The sequence below is a fragment of the Anas platyrhynchos genome, chromosome 4 (genome assembly GCF_047663525.1).
Source record: "Anas platyrhynchos isolate ZD024472 breed Pekin duck chromosome 4, IASCAAS_PekinDuck_T2T, whole genome shotgun sequence".
In the NCBI taxonomy this organism is placed as follows: Eukaryota; Metazoa; Chordata; class Aves; order Anseriformes; family Anatidae; genus Anas; species Anas platyrhynchos.
Window position 1 is genome coordinate 72,212,870 of NC_092590.1, and position 20,036 is coordinate 72,232,905.

Here is a 20,036-nt window from a genome sequence, read left to right on the forward strand (position 1 = left end):
GTGGTGCTTGCCCACTAGGTTTTGATTTGAACTACTTAAACAGGCAATAATATCTAGTTTGAGCTAGCACGGTCTTAAACTGAATGTGCTAACAGTCATTATTTCATAATTATAGCTAGAGCAAAGGGCTTGGAGTTCATGTGTAAAAGCCTCAGTGGAGCAGGCTTCCTGTTCCTCAGCACTATATGGGACTGTGTCCGTGCTTTCTGCAGTCGTGCTGAGAAGGAGGAAAAAGTCAGGCTTGCACATCACGGGGAGGTGAAGAGGTCATGGGCTAATGCTGATAGCAAATTCAAATGCAACTCCAAACATAGATATACATATCCTTTAGCAAAATGATACTTAAATCCTTTAGCAAAATTAATGGAAGCCTTGCCTGTATTTAAATAGGGGTACATTATTTTAGAAAAAGAGAACATAAGTAACAAACCCATTTTGGTATGGGATCAGACACAAGGCACAGCTCATCTGTTCTCCTGTCTGACAAAGATACTTCAAAAGATGGGGGATAACATCACATCTGTGAGGTGAATGTTTGTCTTCCTCAAGCCTGAAAGACGGATTTAAACCTGGGAGACTGAGACTTCATACTGCTGTAAGCTGGCAATAATAAAAGCTTTAACCTTTGGCATTGGGTTGAGTTCTTCACCTTAGTTTTATGTGGTGATACATTACCATATGACCTGGAAAAAGTCTCTTGAGCTTACTTCACCCCTGCTTCCATTGTTTTGAGAAATACGTTTCATAACATCCCCCATCTTCACCCTTCCTTCTCCTTTCTGGAAAGAGACTTTCTTCCTGATTTAAAAATAAACCCAAACCACCTGATAGTAACTTGAGAAACGAAGGGTAGTATTTCTTACAGACAACAGTTCATTTTGTAAAAGAGTAAAATCTTCCATTTCTAAATCAAACTTTATGAAAACAGTTTTAGGCCTTTTTTCTATGTATTTCTCGTCCAAGCTGGACGGATCCTGCCTGTGAAGGAGAAAGTCTGTGCTGAAGTATCACCTTTAACCTCTCTCCAGCACATCATCTGGCTGTGAATTTTGCAAACTGGAAACCACCTTAAGCCAGGATATTCTTTTTAGTTTAATTCTGGTGCTTCTGCTTGCAGATTTTTCTCCATCTCACATGGGAGCCTTTGAACAAGGTCTGTTTTTTCAATCAGAAAACTCTGAGTACTTCTTGTTCCCTTTGAGTTCAGAGGATTTGCCAAAACATGTTGCATTTTAAGTAAGAGTCCAAAGGCTGAATTTGATGGTTGAGGCTTTGCTCCTTCCTCATAGGAGCTCTCACATCTGAAGTGTGGGGTTTAGAGTATAAATAAATGTATGGGATGCAGTCTTATTTTAGTAACAGTTCATATTTTTGTCAGAGCTGTCTCAGTGACCAGCTGGTGTTAGAAAGGTGATGCTTTAGGATCCAAATGCAGTGAAATTGTGGGCTTCATTATGACTTCTTGCATTTGAGGCAAGTGGACCTAGTGTTTATTTTTTTTAATCACTGGAGGCAATAACAATCCAAATCCTAGTTCTTCAGCCTTAGGATGCTAAAATATAGTCCCGTCTTGCATGTTAAGTGAGGTATGTTCTTCTGTGGACTGTTTTGAGCTCCTTATATTGCTTATGCTTCCTGAGTGTGGAATATTTATGAAACCTGAGTCTAGTGTCTATCTTTTAATATAAAGGATGCCTTCTAGCATGTTTTTCTTGTCCTTTTTTTTTTTGTGGTTTTCTGGTGGAGTTGTGGCAACCATAATCCAGGCTTGAACACCTCATAGCGTTGAGGCTTGCTTCTAATAAAAACTGACTTACGAAAGAATTGTATAGAGAAAGCTGAGAGATTCTGTAGCTCAAGAAATATCTTTTTAGTCTTTAAAAAAATCTCTGAATTGTAAATGTTGGAACTAACTTATCTGGCTTCGTTCTGAATTCTAGCATGTGTAGGGGGTGGTGTTGGTCCTTGCCTTTTTTTTGTCACATCTGAACTCTTCAGGGAGCACTACTGTTTAAACAGGATTGCTAGACAGTTGTGTAATGATTTTTATAGATTACAAACTATGGTTATAAACCATACTCTTTACCCCCCTTTGGATCAGAAATGTAACTTTATCAATCTAACACTATTTTTCTACTTTTTGTAGAGTACCTCAGAAATCATCAGCACAACAGGGTGCTAGTTAACTATACAGTTAACAAAGAGAGGACCCCTTAAGCATAGCATACTGGAATAACCTGGAAATTGGGGTGCTCACCTCTAGTACCTGACCCCTGAAATGCTGATGAATAGTTTGATAGTTGCAGGAAGCTTTCTAATTAAAGCACTAATTTAGACTTGGAATTTTGGAAGGCTTCAAAATAACCACTGCAGATTAGTGCTAAAAAGAGCAAAAGTCCAAATTTATTTGAAATGCATGCTATCAAGAACCTTTCTGGGCTAAAAGTTGTTAATAATAGACTTATGTTACAAGGAATGCTTAGCCTCCCTGTGAACCTCTTAGCACTGTGGTAAATGTGTCGTTTTAAAAGTAGACTGTGCTCTTTTCATTTGGAAGGCAGAGCTTTGCATTGCAAGAAACCAGATATTATGTAGTTTCTTTCAGATGTCATAAAGTATTAGTTTAACACTTTCTAAAAAAAACTGGTCTTGTAGTTATGCTTGAAGCAAGACTAAGTTGGGATGGGACAGACAATGCTCTGTTAAAACTTGATTGGTTTTGCGTGATGTTTCAATTCTGAAATGTTTCCTGGATACTGTGGAAAGTGCCAGGAGGCAAAAATCACAGCATCTTTCATCTGGAGTCTAGTAGCAAAACCATCTAGATCTGGAGTTAGTACTGCTGGGGTGATTAGCTGCTTTGGCTTGCTGAAGCAGAGATAATATTTTAAAGGACCTACTTATCCGAATTGGAATTTTGACTCTAGCTAATCCTTTTCTTCTGCTGGGAGCTGGCTAAGTATGTCTTTATGGGATTGCTGGTAATAAGGGCTCCATGTAGCTCTCTGAACAAAGAATAGGAAATAAAATGAAGGAACAGAAAAAAGGTAATGACCTACACTCTCATTGGGCAGTATTAGTCCCATAGGCAGAACTGTGGAATTACAACCATCAAGAAACACCTACATTAGTGTTATGGGGAAATCATCTAAAATCTTGTGATCTTTTCTTTATCCAAGATGGAACTTCCAGAGACAGAGAAGAAATTGTTAGAAGTGTTTCAAACAAATGTAAATTTTCCCAGCAAGATGAGCTGTTGCTGGAACATTGTGTCCTGCAGGATGCAGAGGAGTAGGAGTGGGTTGGAAATGAGTCTGGCTGCCTTGTTCTCTTAGAGCCAAGAAGAGATTTTTTTGAATTGGCTTTATATTCTTCAACAGGACTTTTCATCGCTTTGAAAGTAGGTTGTCAAATTGGATGAGCCTCTGGCATCCTCCAGTTGACTGTGGGGGAGAATCTGTATTTTTAGTATTTTTCCCAAAAAAGACCCTGGTGACATCACTGAGGAGATGCAGAATTTGTGGCATGCGCAGTTTTCTCTCTGCCCTTAATTTTGGCAAAGATGTTGCAAGGCATTACTACTTGTGCCTAAAATTTAAGAAATAAAACCTCAAAACCTCTTTTCTTCAATAGTACTATAGAAATATAATAATAAAACCTCTCTTCTTTAGTACCGTACAATAACAAAGTGCATTCTTCTCAGACTTAAGAATATTTGTGTTGTACCACGGAACTTTAAATCGGAGATAATGGTGATGCTGATTCCATCACAGCTCATTCTCAATCTCTGAGGAATGTTAGCTTTGGCTTGCTGTTATTTTTGGAGTCTTTTTGTATCCTGTTCATTTTATTCCTCTCCATTAGTCTGTCTTTTAGCAATGAAAACAACTTCTCTACCTCCACCTCTCTCACCTCCCACCCCCTAGCTTAGGGCCATCCCAGTAAAATGAAGTCTTTTCCAGGACAGAGGGAGGCTAATGCCTTTTGTCATGCATATTTGTCTTGGATGGCTCAGCTTTCTCACTTCTTACCTAATCAGGCTCCATTAAAGGATGGTGTACTAAGGAAAGGATGTCCATAATCTTGTAGGACCTGATCCAATTTGGACCTCCAGGAGCTGCTATTATTACCTTGAGGCTTGGAGGGTCTCAGCAGCTGAGGCAGGCAAGTTCAGACACTACCTGTCTAGTGTTGGTGACGGCAGAGAGATGCATGTTTGGGTGTGCTTGTGGCTTGCATAGGAAGCAGGGCATGCAGTTGCAATGGCAGACAAAACTCGATTGTACTAAGAGCCATGCTGTGAAGCAGCTGAAGAAATGCAAATGCAGCAGGATCCACGTTTCCCTAACAAGGATGGTCAAAGGGTTTTCCTATTACTGAAAATCCAATTAGTTTAAAGTGCCAAGCAGTTTGAGAGGGATTCAGCCTGATGAGTGTAAAGGGCATTATAAGGAGAGACTGGAAAAGAAAGTTAGCTGCCTTTAAACAATTCTGAGAAGAGCATGGCCAGAAAAAGTATGTAAAATGAACAGCTTACTCTCTATGTGGGTACATTAAATACATACCACAGTAGAGAATTTTGAAACAAACAAGAAAGCTATACAAAAATGCAAAAATACCATGAGGAGCTTTCTGTAGTGTATGGAAGGTAGAAGGTATTCAGGGTCAAGGTCTTGTAAGACTGGAAAATGCTGTAGTACAGATATATTAGTGAAGCCTTAAAATAACAACACAGTGACGCTAGAGTGACCTGTAAAAGTCTCCTGTTTACTAATAGCCAATATTAGCAAAAATAAGAGAAGCAATTCCTTGTGGAGCATCGGTAACTCAGCTCCAGGGAGCTAGGCCTTTGGTTGCTGAGGCTGCAGGGCAGGCCTCACATCGCTTTGTGCTTGGTTGGGCTGGTCAAAGGGGTATGAATTGGAAAACCAGGGCTAAAAGTGTTCAAACCTTGCTTTGGAAGGGGAGAGCTAATTCCTAGCTACAGGATGATCTGTTTGGCTCGGTGTGGAAAATGCTAATGTCATCTAGCTTTCCTTTTATTCTCTCTGAACCCGTAGCTGGGCAGGAACCTCAGTCAGCAGTGTCAGCTTCCCACAGCGTGCCCACACAGGCATTTGTGTCCAGTTCATGGCAAACCAGGCCGGGGAACTGATCCAGCTGGAAAACCTTCTTTACCAGAGAAGAGGAAGTGTTTTTTTCTTTTTTATCCAGCTGTAAAAATGCCTTGATTTAGTTCTCTGTAGTAGCACAAAGACTTGTGCCATGCTGGGGGTGACAAATAGCCAGAGGAGGGAACATGTTGGCATGGCTGAGTGGTGGCAGCTAAGGCATGTCAAGGTATATCAAAGTGCAACCTGGAACAGCTTTCATCTATAAAATGTGGAATTGGCTTCCAAAGCATGCTTCTGATCTGAACTAAAATTCATACTCTTAGTCTGTGCTTAGTATTATATTAGTATAATTGATTAGTGCTACCTTAGCATTGAGAAATGAAATGCCCTGATGGGAGGAGCAGTAGAACCTTTTTGATAGAGCATGTCTCATTTTAACACAAAATGAAATACAACTGAGTCGTTAAAATGAGAAGCATTTTTGGGGGTATCCATTTTGCTTGTCTTCCAGAGGAGAGCACAGCACCCTCAGAAAGGGTCTGAACAGTTGCAGCTCTGGAGTGTTACTTTCAGCATCTGGCAAGGTTTAAAAATGTGGATGGTAATTCAGTTTGAATCTGAAAGCGCTGTGCCTCCCCATTATCCTCTCATGCAACTGAATGTGTTGGCTTGTTAACTGAAGATTAATACTCCTGCATCTCTTTTCTTATTTTACTTTGTGTTATGCACACTTAATTTTCCAGTGAAATGTTTGAAGATTAGAAGAACTAGGCAAAATACAAATACATTATTATAGTTAACCGATCAAAACCTTGTTCCTACTCTGTTTTTGATAGCTTTATTGGATTTGCTTTCTTTCCTTTGTGGGGAAAAACTCAAAAGCTTGATGCTTAGTAATTAAACACCTGCTGAACTTTTCAGCTGTTTCTTTATAGTAGCCTCTTAGCTGCAGAAATCCTAATCCTCAAAATGAATTTGACAGCCTTTGTGCCAGTTACTGAGTTCCTTGGTTTCAGTGTATTTTCAGTCTGTATAAAGACAATTTTTGACCTCCAGTCAGCCTTTTTTCCACTTTTATTGGGGAATTTCTAGATCTAGTTGAAACTTGACTAGATTTAAAAGGGACATAGAAGTCCCTTTGCATTACAATACACTGTACCGTTTTGTTTGCACATTTGTCCTTCAACTTGCTTACCATTTCATGAATCACACTTTCCATGGCAGATGCTTACTTTGGAAAGGGTTCATGTAATTTTTACCACAGAACATGAACTTGTGCTTTTGATATTTGACTTGGTGTAATTTCAGAACAAGATGTGGTAAATATTTCAAATCTTTGGGTGCTTTCCGGAAAGATAGGATATATTCTGTAAAAGTAGACCAATGGAGACTCCAGAAATCTGGGTAGCATGTATTGTGGATGTATGTTTGTAGGCATTGTGTCTTGTAGTAAATGAAGCTAGGCGTAAGTGAGGATGAAAGATGAACAGAAACTAAGATTTTCTGGGGATAGCTCTGAGGCTAATGGGAGACCAACACAACTGACAAGGTGAAATAATGTATGGCTAGCATATGAAATCATATTTGAGGATGTACTCAGAGACAACAGGCTTAAAAGATAATGTAACAGTATCGTTAATACCATTAATATCTTAGTTTAAGATGGGTTTAACTTGGGTCATGGACTCAAGTGATTTTTTTTCTCTTGCTACTACCAGTTATTTAATTAGTCATTAAGGAACAGTGTGGGAACGATGCAATATTTTACACAAACATTCATTTTAAATGATTATTTTCTGGTATTCTTCTACTATAGATCTTAAAATCCAGCAAAGGAAAACAAACTTCTCAAAGATTTATTGTGTTGTTTGAAGTTGGCAGTGTACGTGTGTGGATTCCTTTAATTCCATGAAGATAAATTTGATCATGGAATACTCAACCAATTTGTCATGAGTTGGGTAAAGATGTTTTTGGTAATGCAGCAAGGTGATGTCACTGTGGAGAAACAGTGATTAATACTGGCAGAGACTTGGTTTGGAAAGCTACATAGGTTTGGAAGCTAATTTGAGGATGTTAAGGATAGGAAGAAGCAGCCAGTGAACTTAGCACTCATCATATAAATGACTGCTCATAGAACAAAGGTACCTAAGCTTTTGTCTGTGACGCTTTACATGTATGGTAATCCATCCTGCATTCTAACTTAAGATCTGATATTTGCTTAGATAGCAGTTACGAAGTCTTTATTTAAAATAACAGGTAATTTGTTAAAAGTAGCTGATGGTATGGAAAGTTGATGGGGCACTTGAGCTACCCACCGCTCTGCTTGTCTTTAAAAAGGGTTTAGTGATGAAACAAAATGGTATAAATGTCTGAACATACAGAACAGAATGGTAAGTATCTACATGTTTCATAGGCTGTGCTAGATAAGACTTTAGTGGTAGCTTAAATGAGGGAAGAAAGTTTGTCTTCTTAGTCCACACACAAGTTCTGTTATGACACCACCACTAATTGTGATGTAATTAATAACTCTTCTGACGTTTCTTTTTCTGCCTCAATTTTACAGAGAAGCAGACATGATACATTGACATCATTGGGAAATGAACTTTGGCAATAAGATGGAAGCATAAATCTCGACTGTTAACCAAAACAGAAATGGCTCACGAGTATTGAAACAAGACATTGAAGAACCTCTAACGCTTCCCTGTGAGCAGTGGAAAAGGAACAACTACAATGGTAACACTAATAACAGAAAAGTTGCAGAACCAGAGCTTGGATGATCTGACGTGTAAGACGTACAATATTAACCTGGTAAGGATGTATGAAAATAACATGTAAATATGAAATGCAAAGTAGTTCAAAGGTACATGTATCTCAAAACTGCACAACAAATTCAAGAGTGTAGATCAGTCAGAATTCAGCCATTTAAGTTAGGAATGCCTTGTGATGTGGATGAAAGTTTTAAGGGGAAAAATGAAATTTCAGTGTGTGGTCCTTTCTGGAGAGATGCTTTCTAATTGTAATAATCATTTAATCTTAGTTTTGTTTATTTAAATGGCTGAAACCCTGTGTACTCAAAAGAACTATCAAAGCTTTTCATTTTTCGTCTTTTTTCTCCAACAACACAAATACTAGTATTTGTTCAAGCTTTCTTCATTTTACGTAGGCAAATACAAGATATTTGACAACATTTAATCACAAAAATCAGTGACCACTGTGTAGGTAGCAATCAGCACTAGGCGAAAGGAGAACAGATCTGTTGAAAGCAGCTGAAGTGAAAGTCAGGTTGCTGACTACCAGCCTGACCTATACCAGTAGATCTTTACTGTTGAAGGTGTCAGATAGCTGGTTTGCTCTGAGAAGTTACGTAATATTTACTGCTTGTTTCTGCTGACTTAATTTGTGGGTCTGCTATTCAAGCATAGCACTCAGACCATAAGGAATCTATTCTCTTCGAGTCTGATTTGTGAGATGAGAGAATCTATGCTTCAGAGGGAGTTTAAAGAAAAAAGTGCAAAGTAGTCTTCCCCTTAATCGTGTGTTTGTACCTGAGAACCATGAGATCATATTCTGCATGTAATGCAAAGCACTGTAGCACTGCACTAGCCTCACTAGCCTGCTTTCATGGACTTCAGTTGCAGTTCTGCAGATCCAACTCTAGGGTACTAATTGAACAACAACACAAGTACCTCTAATTCTTAATGTGAAGTGTTTGACTCCTTGTCTGTGTTAGAGAAAAGCACCCATGTTTTGTGTGCATGCATGTAAAACCTGACACAAAAGTAAGGATGTCTAATAGCATACATTAATCAAAGGATTTATTCTTAAAGCTTGAACAGCTCCGCTAAGGGTTCTTCTGATAACTTACTTGGTTTTAGTTTCTTCACCCTAATCTTCACCCTAAATATGTACCATTCTTGAAGGCGTATGTAAGGTCTTGAAAAGAGGGTAACTCTTAAAATAGAAATGCTTGCTCAGCTTGCATTCATTTCAGCTAGCATGATGAGGCACTTGAGATACACAGTTTGTAGGGGAATTTGCTGTCTTCCCGAGCTGGCAATTTTGTGTTATTTCTAGCTAAATGCTAGGCCTAGATGTTGGCAAGTGATGGCCTGTATCGAGTAGCAGTGCTTGTCTCTAAAACTGTAGTGGCAGCTTGTAATTTCTAGCTGAAGTTCACACGGTGTTGAAAAATGAGCTACACTTCTACTGATGGTCACTGCAGGTTTTCCATTGGAGGCTTGGAAGGGCAGAGAAAGCTTTTATACCATATAGAGTCTATACAGGAGTGTTGTCATGCTGTCACATGTTGTGACTTGGTTTCTATTCCTGTCCTTATCCCTATTTAAAATTAAAACAGGGAGAATGTCTAGAGCGGAATGGCAAATGGTATCTTGTCACAGGCTTTATCCTTTCCCTTCTTCCTTCTTGTCCCCATTTTAAACCAACAAGGAATTGCTTTTCTAAATGCTGTATTCCTAGATGAAAATGCCCTCTGAGGCTTGGGATAGGTTCTATCTCTACGCAATGGCAGCTTGAAAAAGTGTGGAAATTGCAAGGTGAGGTGTGAAAATGCAGGAGCACGTGTGAATGAAGTTGAACAACTAGGTTGTTCCCTACAAAAAAGGATTCATAGGAGCAAATGATGACTTCTTGAATAAAACCTGAACTGAAATATGGTCAAAGTGCACTTCTTTCCACTAGTAAAGGTTATTGTTAAATTTTAATGGGGGGAAGTTATAGTGTGTGTGTGTGTGGGGCGTGAATCAGCTCTAGCACACTGTACTTTTTACAAGAAACTACAGCATTAAAATGAATGTAGTAATAGGAGTAGCAACTTTGAGCCATTCCTTAAATGGTCTTGCCTGCACCTTTCATTACGTGTACTGGCACAAAGTTCTGTGGGACACTGCAGTGAATCACCTCTTGAGCTGATTGAGGATTACGAGTAACCTCTCTTGGGTTAATGTTAACCCTTATCAGTTCTGTGCTCCCTTTCACAGTGTATCTGTACAAGTGCATATCTTGTCATAAGTAGAGAAAATAGCTGGGAAAAAGGGGAAACTGAAAACATTGGTTTAAGCTGACTTGAAATGACCCTGAAACTAAGTCTAGATTTAGGCTTGGGAGCCTACTTGAATTCTTTCAAGCTTCTGGTGGTCTCAAAGACCTTTCAGTACCCCTGGAAGACTTCATTTTTTTTTTTTTTTAATCGTAAACTCAGATAGGACAAGCTTCGAGAACAGCTTCTCTGCTGTGGGTGGAGTAGGTTACTCCACTGGGGGTAACTGATATGAAGTTGTTACAGCTTAGACTGTTAGAACTCAGCAATATAAAGAACCTGAAAATGATATTGTGGGGTGCTAAATACAAAGGAAGTCAGTATTAGACTTGTGGAGGTGTGAAGGAGATTGAATCAGAGCATGTGTTCAATGAAACACCCTGATCTGGGGGACTTCTAAGGCTCTGGCATGACTTTCTCTCTTCCTGTGCACTTTTGTGAGAACACAGAAAAGACTGTTACAGATTAGTTTTCATTATGAGTTAGGTCTTTGTAAGAGTGAAGAACTCTCCTAGCTGTATGAATTATTTCACGAGTTCATGCAAAGAATAAAAAATTGCCTTTCCCTTGTATTTTCCCTTGTATCCACCTGTATGAAAAACAAAACTTCTTGTATTCAACCAGAGGGAAAAATAGCAAAGTAATACAGCTCATAAATTAATTATAAAAGAAACAAAATTACTCTTTCCAAGCTGTTTGCTTTCTAGCTATCATTCTCTATAAAGATAACATCCCTGGAAGTGCTCAAGGTCAGGTTGGATGGGGCCATGGGCAACCTGATCTAGTGGGTGCCATTGCTGCCAATAGCAAGGGGTTGGAACTGGGTGGGCTTTAAGGTCCCTTCCAACCCAAACCATTCTGTAGTTGTATGGTAACACATGTGGGACATAACACACACAGTCGTGTAACCTGTGCATTGACTAAGTATCTTTCTTTACCTGTTGCCTGAGTATGTTCTAAAATACCAACTGTAGCTTCTCTTATTGCTCTGTTAACCAACATACTAATTTTCCAAGGCAATATAACACATCTGATCAGTTCCTGCTCATTTATGTTGAACAGGCTTGTACTGCACCTGCCTTTGGTGTGTGTAGGGGGGAAAAAGACGATTGCATTTCCTGCTGTAGAAGCAGGAAGGTGCTTTTGGGGCATTAGGTTTGTCTTAAGCTTTTATCTGAAATAAGCATTGTAGCTGAAACAAAGTGGAGCAGTATCCATGGTTGGTTGACCAACTCAACGCTCAGATGCTCTGAAAACATGTTGTGGCTTTCACGACTTGACAGCATCGTGAAGTCAAACGTTTCCAGACAAGCATTTGTGGAAGGAAGAAGCTCTACTGTAAATCCCCCTCTGTGCATGTGAATCTTTATTTTTAATTTTTATGAAGCTGATTTATCTTGAAAGACTTAAAATTAGGATAACTGCCTTGGATGGAAGATCACTGGTGGAAAGATGTGAGGGCTGGCTCAAAGGCGTGACTTGAATTCTTCTTCAAATGCTGATAACAGGTCAAATGCTTCTCCTATCTGGTCATAGATGGAAGGAGTTTGGTAGAAATGGCAGTCTGATGTGTAGCCCTGTCACATCTGTGTGATGGTGGTTAAATTAGTACTTGAATAGTAAACTCTGGCTTTCCTGTGGTTTAGGAAGAATGCCAACAAATTGGAGGAGATCCAAAGGTACTCGGGAATTGCAGAAAATGTGTTGAAATGACTAATTCTAAGGTTATGAAGATCAAGCTGTAACTCTAAGGGTAGAACTGGCTGTAGAGGTCTTCATACAGGTGGTTGGAGTGCATGTAGAAGAATAGCCTGAATTACTTCTGTTGCAGTTCTTGCTAGCAAAGCACACTTTCACATTAGTAATCTATTGTATCTATGTACCTCTTCCACTTACTCAGTTCAATACTAGGGTGTTCTTTGGCTAAAATATTTAACTTAAAACTGTCACAGAAGTCATACAATGCATTCCCATCTACTTTGAGCATAATCTCTCCAAACATAAGGGATTCTACTTCTAAAGAAGCACTTTGAGACCTACCTCCTTGCATGAAGTAATCAATTCCAGCTTCAAGTGAAGCTTGTGGATTTGTTGTTCTGTATCTATAAACTATCTTAATCTGCTTTTGGGGGATTTTGAGGCATCACTTTAAAAAAGAAATACGTCAAAAAGCAATTGTTGGAAGATGAACATGCATAAGCTGAACTCTATCAAGAAAATGACCTGATTGAATAACTTAACCTTATTCTAAAGAAGCTGTCCTGTACACGGAACTTAATAGACTTCCCTATTGCTTTGTGACCTCTGCTTATCTCTTCTCCAGAATAATCATAAAAGAATAAAAAGACTCTTCAGGAAGCTTCAAGTAGACCTTAACACAGATGAGAATGACTGGGGGAAGGTGGTGTGTATAGCCAATCCTGGAGAGCTGATAAACTGGTTTAGTGCCCCGTTGCAGTAAATCTAGTGAGATGTCTGCCATGTTCTCTACAGATAAGAGGTTCCTAACTGCAATAAACAACTTATAGGCTTATAGGTTCTACTCAGGTGTGGACTCCCAGACATCATTAAAATACACTAGCAGATAACGCTTCCAAGTATTTTTAGTTTCGGTTCTCGAAAGCCAAGTATATACAAGGGGGTTTCTTCACTTAAAGGGAGCGACTAAAGGGAGAATTTCACTGCCTCAAGTTTGTACTGGAAATGATGCACCTTCTCCCTTCTCTGTGTACAGTGCCACAGGGGACACTTGATGAGGCTTTTTGGTTTCAATCTCCAAAGAATTGACGCTTTTAGAAATTTAACAGGGTTCTGTGTAAACACTCACATCACAGAACAAATTGTAGTTGCAACGTGTCTTACAGAACTGAGGACTGACTTTCCCAGAAGCTGATGAGAAATAGCTCTAAGGATGGGGTTGTTGGCAATTAAAGAACATTGCAGCCATTCCCTGTACTACAGCTAGTCTGAGTGTATGCGATCCAATTTAGAAAGGGTTTGATAAAAAATGCTTTTTTTCAACTGTCAGAGATGCAGTGGAGTAGTCTTTATTTGTTGGACAAGGCTTTTTAAGGTGGTTGGAGAGCAGCAAATAGATACCTGAAGAGGACCTTGTTAAAGATGTGTTCGGTTGAAAGTCTTTGTAAAAACTAAATAGCAATTTAATGACTGCCACACAGGACTGTCCTCAAGGTTCTTTTCTTTCTAAACATCCAAGATCTTACCCTTAATTGTTAAGGATTGTTAAAAGACTGTGCACACAGGCTAAGTCATTCTTATTGTCCTTCTCTGTGTGGTTTGAGGTGCAGTAACTTTAAGACTTCTCAACATGGAATCTGGTCCCCAAAAGGGATTTTCCCTAGCTATAATCTGGTAGCTGAGTAGATTGATCTGGGAAAACTGGAGAGGGAGAAATTTACTGAATAACCTCTTGTTGAAGTATCTCTAATTTGGCTTTGTCCTTCGGAGATGGCTGAAATGCAGCTATTACTGTTATCTCAGTGTGCTCTTGTTCTGCATGCATTCCTTGTAGCTGTTTAAATTGTTGTTAGCTTTATTAATGTTTGTACTATATAACTGGCAATGACAGTTAAGAAAGGCAAGACAGTAAAAGTGATAGCTCCTGCTGTCAAGTTCCCTACTTAAATCATCTGAGAAAGCCTAACCAGCTGCAAATCCAACGGAGTTCCAGGTTTTTGCTGTGTCCTTAAAGTATTTTTTTAAACGGAGCATTTGTAGATGCAAGTGTTAAGTAAAAGTTCTGCAAAATAGCTTTTCGTATATGCAACTGTTGACAAGAAATAAGATTAAAAATCTGATTGCTGTCTGTCCTTTCATCAGTTCTTTCATTCCCTACCTCTAAAACATAACCACCAAGGGAATATTGCTATAGCTTAGTGTCTGTATGTTATATGAGGAATTCAAGGACTTAAATACATCACTGGTGTTCAATTTCTTCTTATATAGCAAGAAAGAAAAGCTTTGTAGCCCAAAGATGCTTGTTTAAAAATTAACTTTGTATGTGGAAAGGAAGTCTGTATATAATACTATCATCTTCTTTGGCTATACACTAAAAATAAGGTTTTACATGAAATGTGTTGCTCCTTTAAGCAGTATTCTACCCATCTGGAGTTGTTGGAGGGGAGGAAAGAATGGTCCTTGGGATCTGATGGGGACTGAAGTGCTCTAAATAAAATTGCTCTCTTTATAAGAGGCCAGAAAACAAGCTGCTTGCTTGAAAAATCTGGGGTCTCTAGGAGGCTTTTGTGTGGTGATGTTTTCTAGGTGAAATTAGTTAAGAAGATGGAAAGCATTTTGCATATGAGCCTGTATTACTGTACAGGTGCTACTGACTAAGCTTAATCTTAAATTCTGATGGTCTTTACACACATCTTGTTTTAAGTTATGGCTTTTACAAACCATCAAAAACTCAGCCTGCAAAAGATGAGATTTGGACAGGAAAGATTCTTATGGCTTTTATACATTAATAAATTAAGAAAACACTTTGAAACATTTTTCTCTGATTTTAAGAACACTTAAAATGCTAGTAAAGCCTGCTTTGAATAATGTTCGTGGTGGGGACCCTTAGTTGTGTCAGTCTTTAATTTAGATAAAGATATGTGTCCTTAGTTTAAGGTGAAGTATTTTGTAATTCATCCTTAAGATGGAACATGGCAACCCAGTTGTCAAATTGTAGTTTCATCTCAATTGAAATGAGAATTGAATCAATGCTTTTTCATTGAGGGTGAATTATCTATCACTCTTATTTTCGAACCTTGTATACGTGGGCTAATGTTGCAACTCTCAAAACAGTTTGCTTAGGATATTTTCATAATGTATTCTGATTTCACTTAGATTTTACTTATATCTGCTCTTCAGGAATTCCTTTAAGAGAACCAGCAAAACCCAATCCTTTTAAGGAGGGTTGTTAGAGGCACATATAGGGAAACTGAAAACTGCATGCGTTTTCCTTGAGGTGTGTATGCTGACTCTTTCACACGTTTAAAACTCTTTTTCTGATTGATTTCAGTACTCATCTGAGAAGTTGAACAAAAGTGGCAGCTTGTTCCCTTTCGAAATCAACGGTAAGTTCTTCAGAAACCTTAGCTGTGTTTTACTGAGGTAATTGGTATAGCCAGCAGCCTTTCTTTTGTAAATAAGGTGAGGGGGATGGAGCATGCTGTTGTAGAGCCTGCTGGTTTAAGCTGGTCTCTGAACAATGCTGGGAATAGCTGGTTGTTAGTTTTGTACTTGTGATCTGCTTTGCATAGTAAAAGCCCTCGTAACACGTTTTTGTTCAATATCTGCTATGGTGTACAGAAGCCCAGCAATGCTGTTATTCATGCGAAACATCCCTTCAGGCTTCTCTGCTGCAAGAAAACTCACCTCTTTACGCACCTTCTTGTGTGCTTTGCCACACAGAATATCTGTCTAGCATGATGCAAACGATAAGCTGAAGTCCAGTGCCTTGGGAGAAGAGCCTCTAGCTCCCCCACCCACTCAGCACCCCTTTGGTCCTATTAAAATAAGAGTAAATTTTACCTAGCAAAACCAGAAATGCTATTACTGATATCTGAACTTCATACTGCCTTATTAAGGGATGGATTTGAAGCTTTGCATGTTCCATCCTGTCTTTAAGCATGGACGACTTTTATTTGCTGCATGGGATTCCCCTTAAAATGTGACACTTGGTTTGTGTGGTGTTCCAAAGGGAAATGGTACTTTATCTTAAAATACCACTTCTGGTGCCATGTAAATGATTAGAACACATGCACAGCTTCTGACTTTTTACAGTAAACTTAAAACCAGCTTCCCAGCCTAGAAGAAAGCTTCCTAAGGACCTTTTCAAAAAAATCAGGCCAGTCCAAGCTAACAAATCATCCTACAGTAGATACAAGGAGTTTCAAACAGTATCTGGATCCCATTGTGTTGGCTATTTTACTTGCATTGAATTATGGATGGTCCCTGCCTTGAAGAGCTTACATGCTTAAGGCAAAGCACAGTATGTGGTTGTACCCATCTGAAAGAATGGAGAAGGAAGGACAGAGGAATTCTAATAAAACATGTTGTTTGAATAGGCCAGCTGTCTGCACAGTTAAATGATTTTGAGACAATAGGGTGTTCTTTAAATAAGATCCAAATAAACAGGATAATCCATGACATACTTTGGGCATGGAACATGTACAAGTATTTGGGTTTGCAGTTTTTAAAGCCACTCAGCGTATCTTTTATCTGTTGATTATTCTAAAAGTTGGTTTGGACAGCCAACTGTAAAAAAAAAAAAAAAAAAAATTATATCTATGTATTAATAAAATGTAATATTTCTAGGTTTTTAAAATAGGTCTAGCAAACCTGATATTTTAAATAATATTATTTCTTTAGGCCTAGGATAAGTGAAACTTTCTTGGCTAATTGGTTTAAATTAGCAAATTTGCTAACCAAGCATGAAACGTTGCTAACTGGCCAACAGTTTTGCTGCTTTTCAATTTACAAATCCAAAGTCTGCTGCAGTTCTTCTTACACTTCATTGTATAATGTGGAGGAACAGCTGTAAAATGTGCCGAATGTTCTCAAAGAAATGCTTTACAAAAGAGTGAGAGGCTTCGCTGGCAGACTTCTTTTAACCCAGCACTGCCACTTCAGATGAGAAGCTGTGCAGTGTGTTATGTCTGTATTCACAGTAAAACTTGCAGGAGGTTCTTAAGGGATCCTTGCTTTATTTTATGCATTGAAGAAAGATTTTTTTCCTGACACTTTGAGTATGAGCAAAAAAGGAAATACTCTGCAGTCTGAAATAACTTTACTGTTTCTAATTTAAAGAAGAGCTGTTCACACTGGGATGTGAATGCTTGTCTCTTTGGAACAATTCTATTAGTAAGGTGTTCTTAATGGAAAAGTGTTACAGCCAAATGAAGGACAGCAGTCTATGAACAAATTACCCTGCTCCTTTAAATACAAAAATAAAAATCCCTGATGGGGTTTCACAAGGCTCATTAATCCACTTTGGTTATGCTTTAGGTTCACTGCTGAAGGCTTTAGTTATAGTACATGGTGTGCACTAAGAACCAGGTTAGGAAATTAACTTGCTTACTGAGGAAAAATAGTGCTTTAATCCTTCAATGTACAGCAAAAAGAATTAACAGGTATACTGGGTTAGTTCCTGAAATACTTTCTACCTTCTTTGAAACCATTTTGTAATTATATTCTGAAATTTGGATGAAGGCCTGGGTATTTGTGGCTTATGTTTCTAAACCTGAGTTTGAGTCACAGTTTTACGTAAACCATGCTTAAAATGCATAGTCTTTTTCCTTCCCTTTTTCACCCATATCTTTCTCTTGCTTTTAGAAGACAGTCCTTGGAAAGCTTTAAATGGGGGTTGCCCAATCCAGACTGACCCAACGAGGAATTCGGCTTACCCTTTCCCTGTGTGCCCCTTCAGCACCGGCCCTGCCAGTAATGGTGGCCTGCAGTGGCAGCAGGAACCCTCCAGTACGTCGATGGTGTCAGGATGGATAAGCGAATTAAACCTGAACGAAAACTCGGGTCAGCCCTTGGCCCCGCCGACAAAACGCCATTGTAGGTCCCTCTCGGAGCCAGATGAGCTGGCTCGCTGCCGCTCGCCCTGGAAACCCGGCAATTCCAAGGTTTGGACTCCTGTGTCAAAGAGACGGTGTAACAGTGGCGGCAGCGCTACCTTGCAGCGCTGCAACAGCCACGGAAGCGCAACCTTGCAGAGAAGCACAAGCATCAGCCTGCCCCAAAACATACTGTCGCTCAATAACGTCTTCACCATCACCAGCTTCAATACATCACCAGTACCCAGACCTTCCTCCGCCAGCAGCGGGTTTGTGGACAGCAGCGAGGGAAGCACGAGCTCGAGTACCCGCTGGAATTCCGGAGGGCCTTGTGACTTTAACCCAAGGCGCCGCCTCTCCCTCTCGCAGGAGCACATCACTGAGACGGGAAATCTCTTGCCTTCAGCCAACAGCACTCCCACCTCCACCCCTGAGCTCAGCCGGCGTCAGGGCTTGTTGAGATGCCGCTCTCAGCCTTGTGTCCTGAACGAAAAGAAAAGCCGGCTAAAGCGCAGACGGGAGGAGGATGTACGATGGAACAGGCCATCGTTAGACTTTTTTAAAATGACACGGGTGAGATTTTACTTTCCTCAGTGTGTGTGAAAGGAGATGTTGCAGAAAGGCTATCTGTAGATAAACCAGACTAATTTGTAGCTGTTACATTTGCTTGGGTGTTAGTACTGATACACACTAACTTCAGCAGTACAGCAGGGTTCGTATATTTGCCAGTGCTGTGCCCAATAGTCAATTACTTAATCTTTCCTGAAGTCCAGTCTGCTCAATGTAAAATATAAGGAGCTATGAAAAGAGGATATTTGAAGCAGAGGCTGAAAAAAAAATGGCTTGTTTTTTAAGATGCAAGAAAGCCATGGGGAAGGGGTGTAAATAGGGTAGCAAAAAAGTTAGGCCACAGTGTTCCCAGAGAACAGCGTACAATGGTGTTATCTTGGTGCAAATCCATTTGGTTAAGCCTCCCAGTATGGTGTGAGTAATTCTATTGAACTAAGTAAGAGCAAGCAAAGACTGTATTAGAGAATTAACTTTACGAAACTGCTGATAACCAGTCAGAAATGGAAACAGTGGTTTAATATATCAGCTGTATATGCTCCAGTTCAATAGAGGAGTGTTTGAGTGTAGTTACTCAGAGCTCTACTCCCCTTATGTAAAAGCAGAGATGCTGATTCAAAAACCAACTTCAGTTTGTGCCTGTACTTGCAATACAAATGCATGTGCACAACTCAGTTTTCAAAGCTTGTGTCCACAGAGTTAAGAGGTGTAAAATTGAGTCATGTTATGGTCAAAGAACGCTTCGCACTTGAGTGTGTAGCTCTGACTGCCTTCAGTAGATACCATATGGGAGGCATTTGAGTAGTCCTCTTAAGAGAGCTGTTGCACTAGTGGTGAGGAGACAGTTTGCAGAAGTAGCAATAAAAATGTAAGGAAGAGAAATAGGTCTTCACCAGTGTCTCTGCGTTTGATGAACCGTGCTTTAAAGCAAAACAAACTAGCACTGGATCACTGAATAGAGTGGCTAAAATGTCTAAACTGTTGTACCTGGATATTAGTAGCCTTTACGTAGAAATGTCTGGGGAGAAGTACTAGTGAAATATTGAACTGTCTACTGTGGAGTGTTCACTGAAGTAGCAAATTTACTTCCACTTCACTTAGCTAAAAGTCTGCATGACAGCATCTGTCCTTCGCTTCTACCTCTGTAAAACAGTTTCCTTAATAGCTTAAAGGACTTTCTTATTTGGCAAGCAATGCAGAATGAATAAACAAGAAGCTTGTTTGTTGGCAAGGTTGGTAACCAGTTCTGTTCCAGATACGCCTAGACAACGTTCTAGGTTTTGGTCAAGATGTAAGTGTGCTAGTTAGGTCTTAACGTGTTTCTTTCTGTTAATCACTGTTGAGCTTAGGTTGCTAATCTGCTCCAGAAATATTAGTGGATTTGCCTTTCAAGTTGCCTTTCTGCTCTAATGCAGATTCCTTTATTTAAACTGATTATAAAATTTAGAAATTGCTGTTCTCTAGGCTAGATGAGCTTGAAGAATGCAAGCAGCTATAGAGATATTCAATGTTTCAAGTGTTTTCTTTGTCCAGATGTTATGCTTTCTAAATCCATATGCTATTGTATCTAGAGAAGACCTGGTATAGTCCATGTCTATAGAAAGCTTTTTTTTTAGCTATTTAAGTTTGCTGCTGACTTTAAGAGTACATGAGACTAATATATTCATGCATTCTTGATCACTTTTTGCTATCAGACCTATTTTGAAAGCTGTTTTCATGATA

At 39.3% G+C, this 20,036-nt stretch overlaps 1 protein-coding gene across 3 annotated transcripts in view; it reads left to right on the forward strand.

The window, feature by feature from the left end:
* Nucleotides 1-20,036, forward strand: part of FAM53A (family with sequence similarity 53 member A) — a 69,026-nt gene that overhangs the window by 13,175 nt on the left and 35,815 nt on the right. For 2 of the 3 annotated variants that reach the window (XM_027455706.3, XM_072037850.1), the window contains exons 2-4: nucleotides 7,678-7,922; nucleotides 15,203-15,257; nucleotides 17,518-18,320. In XM_027455706.3, the coding sequence (XP_027311507.1) occupies nucleotides 7,845-7,922; nucleotides 15,203-15,257; nucleotides 17,518-18,320 (936 nt within the window). In that variant the 5' untranslated portion in view covers nucleotides 7,678-7,844. The remainder of the gene's footprint in view (nucleotides 1-7,677; nucleotides 7,923-15,202; nucleotides 15,258-17,517; nucleotides 18,321-20,036) is intronic. The other variant, XM_027455707.3, reaches the window with a different exon arrangement.